Here is a 4,950-nt window from a genome sequence, read left to right on the forward strand (position 1 = left end):
AAAAAAAAAAAAAAAAAACAAGTTTGCGTTTGCTGTTAAAGTGAAACTTAGGTAAAACGGGGAAAACGTGTTTATAAAATAAAATACTTCGGCACAAAAGAAAAAATTGCTGTCAATCGTAATTTTTCATGAAAATAATACAATTTCCAATGTAATAACACAACGACTTTATGAAACAAACACAGTAAAATAATACAATGTGATAAGGCAAAGCAATAATTTTACAATGAAACAACACAGTGAAATAATTTTATAATAAATATTTATAACAGAATACGATTTTCAAAAGACTAGAAAATTATCGTCGTTTTATAATTTATTTCAATAAATATAGATGTATTTTTATAATTTGTTTCAGCGTTTCGCAGCAAATGCATTTACTGAACGTGAACGATCACGAAGTGAAGTAAAACGCTGAAAGAATCAATCGGTAATTTATAAAGATTGAGAAACGGCGATTGATTAAAATATTACGATTCTATTAAATCCAGTTGTTACACGTAAGCTTTATTTTAATTCCAAGATTTTTATTTCTCCTTTTTTAATTCTCCTCGTCTGCATTTAACAGCAATGGACTGCATGATCGCGGTGAAGACGGCCCGAAACTTTCGCCATTCGCTTCCGCCTCCTGAATCACGATCCCCAGTTATAAAACAGCTATTAAAATCGGCCCGAAACTTTCGAATTAAACGGACTCACGTAACGTGTCAAAAGCAGGAGAATCTCTGCTATATATATATATATCAGCAGGCATAGCACGTTGATAAGAAAGGAACGTGTACCCTTAACTCGGATCGATTTTCGGCGAGCTACTTCAAGAAAAATGGGCTACGGATTGAAGATCTTCAACCGACTTGGTTGAATCCTGATTTGGCTGAAGAGTCAGGGATCCGAAATAATTTTTAAGCTCAGCTTGTGAAAAAATACATCCAGATATGTTTATAATATGACCTTGGACTTTGAAATCTTTAAATTAATGCGTTCACAGAATAAACTGACAAATAAAAATAAACTGATATAAATACAAGCGTAACTGATATTTCACAGAATCTCGTGTCTCGAAATTTCAGCGGGAAAGAACGATCGAAATTTCAGTCGAATTTTCACAAAAGTAAACTGATCAGACTTCTCTTGATTTATTAATTTTTTTTTAATATTTGCTGGCGAATTTTTTTGATCTATTAACTGATTATTAATAAATCAAAAATGACTAAAATTTTTTATTTTTTTAAATATTTATTGGCGACTTCTTTTGATTTATTAATTTCTTTCAATATTTATTGGCGAATCTTTTTGATCTATTAATCGATTATTAATAAATCAAAAATGACTAAAATTTTTTATTTTTTTAAATATTTATTGGCGACTTTTTTTGATTTATTAATTGATTTATTAATTTCTTTCAACGAATCTTTTTGATTTATTAATTGATCTCATTAATAAATCAGAAAATGACTAAAATTTCAATTTTTTAAAACATTTACTGGTGTTGATCTTACATTTTTACGTTCCTGCAGAAACGTCATTCGGACGCGCAACGCGGAGGACGCGTGGACGCCGGTTTCCGCGGTTTACGATCTCATTCTCCGCGAGGCGAGTCCGCCGAAGCGCGAATTTTGAATTCCAGTCTCGACCGTGAACCTCGTTCATTTCAGTCGGCTGTATTGGCAAGTTGCCAGATATTTCTCTCTCTTTCTCTCTCTCTCTCTCTCTCTCTCTCTTTCTGTGCCCCTGCACCACTGGTGCAACGTGTCTAAACTCTAAACGATCGTCGCCGCGAGACGACAGAGAGACTGTGTCTCTCCATTGCTGCACTCCCTCCGATGCGCAATCGCGTTCAAGTGCATCACACCGAAGGTCCAATGCCAATCTGAGCTGCGTCGCGTTTCTCAAACCAGTTTCCATTGCTCTTAGAACCAATAGGAGAGAGGAGGCGCAGGTACGCGTCAAAGGAAAACACGTAACGACGTATATATGTACGTACACACGTCACGTGTTACGTCATCTCACCTCCAGGAAATGCAATTTCCTCATTTTCCAAAGCTGCTTGAGAACGAGAAACAGCAATCAGTGTCATAGTGGTCTGGTAGTAAGGTAGGTAAGTGATAACATTCTCAAAGCATTTTCACGTTCAGTTTTCTCAAAGCAATGCAATTTTCGTTGAAACTGTTTTCTCGCAGTTTCGTATCGCCTTTTTCATTTTTTCCGAAGAACGCAGTAGGGTGAGTCTGGCGAGTAATATACCGAGCTCCGAATCATTCAATTTTAGCGGGACTGTAATTTTGAGACAATCCACACGTAATCTTCTTCTTCTTCTTCTTCTATTTTTCTTTAATGTCGCATCGACAGCGAGGTGCCATTAGATATGTGTATAGTAATGTTAATGTTTTTGAGATATTTTAATACTCTTTGTATATCATTTTAGAGAAGTCAGGTTTATGTTTGCGTTGATTCCGTATTTCTGTCTTTCTTCTGGATTTCTGTTGTGTGGCATTCGTGCAGTATGTGGGTTATTGTTAGTGGATGGTTATTGCAATGAGTGCAGGTGGGTGGTGAAGTATTTTTGATTTTGTGTTCATGTGTCAGCTTGGTATGACCGGTTCTTAGGCGTGAGATAATTATTCCTCCTTTCCTGTTGGTAAGGTTTGGTGTTTGTCTGGTGAAAGAAGTATCTTGGATACTTTTGTGTAGTTGGGTGCTTTTAGTTATTTTCCATGTATTGTTCCATTCATTTTTTGCTACTTTTTTGCAGTGGATTATTTGATCGTCGTCGCAGGGGACACACATAATCTGAGAATGTACGATGTGTAATAATAATGAAATGACGAAACAATGATGTCGAAATTATTTTGATTTAAACATTACGAAAATTTGATGAAGCGAACTACGTGTCGATTATCTCTCTCTTATCTCTGAACGTGAACACTTGCTACACCGACGGGAAAACTCGCTGGCTGTGTGGGAAATCAGCGAGCCTTCCATTGTATACGAACTCCGGTTATATAAATCGTTGGCCTTCCGACAGGTCCCCCGTGATAGAAATTTTCGTTAGGTTCCATTTATTATACAAATGACTTCCTTTCCCGCGAGACATTGCGCTTCCAATGAAAAGAGTTCTCTTCTCAAAGATTGATAACATCCATCTAGCGGTACCTTCATTTGATTAATTTAGAAAAATTTTGATCCTTTTCCAATCTAACTTTAAAAAGTTTAAAAAAAAAAAATCAATTTTTCTTCAATTTTTAATTTTTCGAACTTTTCACCACCTCGACCGACCTCTTTGATACTTCGTGCTGCTTTATTCAACGATTCAATAACTCCTTCATACTTGGAAAAGCACATCAATTTTGCAGTGCAATTTTAACGCGAACGGACGACAGAAATCACAGGTTTTCACGTGGAGTGTACCACAATGCTCAGTGGAGCACAATGTACACATTGGTCGTTGTGTCCAAGAGTCGAAGAGTAACTCGTTCACCGAAGCGAGGCCTCGAATTAGCACGGAAGAAAATCACCGGCCATTCAGCGCATACATTCTCGCAACATTATTCCCACGGAACTGAATCCTCGCCCTTTTCTTTCGTCCCTCTACTCTCGCATTTTCTCTCGAACTCGAGGTCCCTCCTTTTGTTTAGAAGAAACGAGTTTTCTTAATAAATTAAATCGAAAAGAACGAACGAGTTTCTTGCCTTCTGGAGAAACAAACAAAGAAATGAATTTAAATCGAAACTCATCGTTTAAATGAGAGTAAATTTCTCTCTGGAGAAATGAAAAGGAGAAATGAAAACGAACTCGCGTCACACTTGTCGGATTATTGCGAAACTATTGCGGTAAAACACTTGTATCTAATATGTGTAATTTGCAGAATTGGGTCAGCGATGGGGGATAAGCAGGTGAAGGGAAATATGATTCTGTCACAATTGCATATCAATGTGTACTCGTACGGATTCGAAATACAATGCAACCTGCGTTCTGCGAGGAGTATCATCCGAGATATTCTTCAAATGCGTTTTATTGATGTACATAGCTACTTGCCGTCGCCGAGATTGCTCCTCAATGTCGAATCTTTTTAATCGTGATTATGTCTATTCAATCTTGATACGTTCTTTCGAGAAGAACGATCGAGAAAGGAAGAGGCAGAAGAAGAACCGAGGGAAATTGGTTTTTGTCCAGAGAGACACAGAAATAGGATTTTACAACGAGAAGTGATTACGAGATGAAAAGGAAAAAAAAAATACAATTCTTCTTTGCAGAATATGATTCCGTGTTTAAAAAAATATGTACTGAGAGTATTACGCAGAATCAATTTCTAATTAAAATACAAATTTTACTGCTCCTCGAATGGCGATCATTTTCCTTCACTGTGTCAGATCACAGACCTTCGTGTAACTTTGTATTTTTATAAACACTATTGAAGTCCAAGTAGAATTCTTTTAAATTCCTTAAAAATCCTTAAAAATCTTTAATTTAATTTAACTTAATCCTTTCCTTAAAAATCCTTAAAAATCTTTAATTTAATTTAACTTAATCCTTTCCTTAAAAATCTTTAATTTAATTTAACTTAATCCTTTTCTTAAAAATCCTTAAAAATCTTTAATTTAATTTAACTTAATCCTTTCCTTAAAAATCTTTAATTTAATTTAATTTAATCCTTTCCTAAAAAATCCTTAAATTTCATGTAACAAAATGCACAAATGTTCAGTCTGTCTCACAAAAGTAAAAAAAAAATACGACCTTGTTCGCCAAAGAAAGTCGATTGCCTAATCGCCTGTATACAATCTCGCGGGGCAGACAAGGGAGGACAAGCACTTAACAACATCTTCAATCTGAAAGAAACAGCGAACTGAAAGCCCGGGCCCAACTATTAAGGCTAATAGCGAGAATTTCATTAGGCGCGCGTGAGGCGAGAGAACAGCCAGCGTGAAACAGAGAGCGGTGTTTGAAAGTTCA

At 36.1% G+C, this 4,950-nt stretch overlaps 1 protein-coding gene across 1 annotated transcript in view; it reads left to right on the top strand.

The window, feature by feature from the left end:
• LOC122528018 overlaps positions 1–4,411 on the top strand; it is a 23,343-nt gene extending 18,932 nt beyond the window's left edge. Inside the window, exons 2-3 of the mRNA XM_043652691.1 lie at positions 1,782–2,094; positions 3,866–4,411. Coding sequence (XP_043508626.1) covers positions 1,782–2,094; positions 3,866–4,073 — 521 coding nt within the window. The 3' untranslated portion in view covers positions 4,074–4,411. The remainder of the gene's footprint in view (positions 1–1,781; positions 2,095–3,865) is intronic.
• The last annotated feature ends 539 nt before the right edge of the window (positions 4,412–4,950 follow it).

This window comes from Frieseomelitta varia, unplaced genomic scaffold (genome assembly GCF_011392965.1).
Source record: "Frieseomelitta varia isolate USP_RPSP 00005682 unplaced genomic scaffold, Fvar_1.2 scaffold_244, whole genome shotgun sequence".
In the NCBI taxonomy this organism is placed as follows: domain Eukaryota; kingdom Metazoa; phylum Arthropoda; class Insecta; order Hymenoptera; family Apidae; genus Frieseomelitta; species Frieseomelitta varia.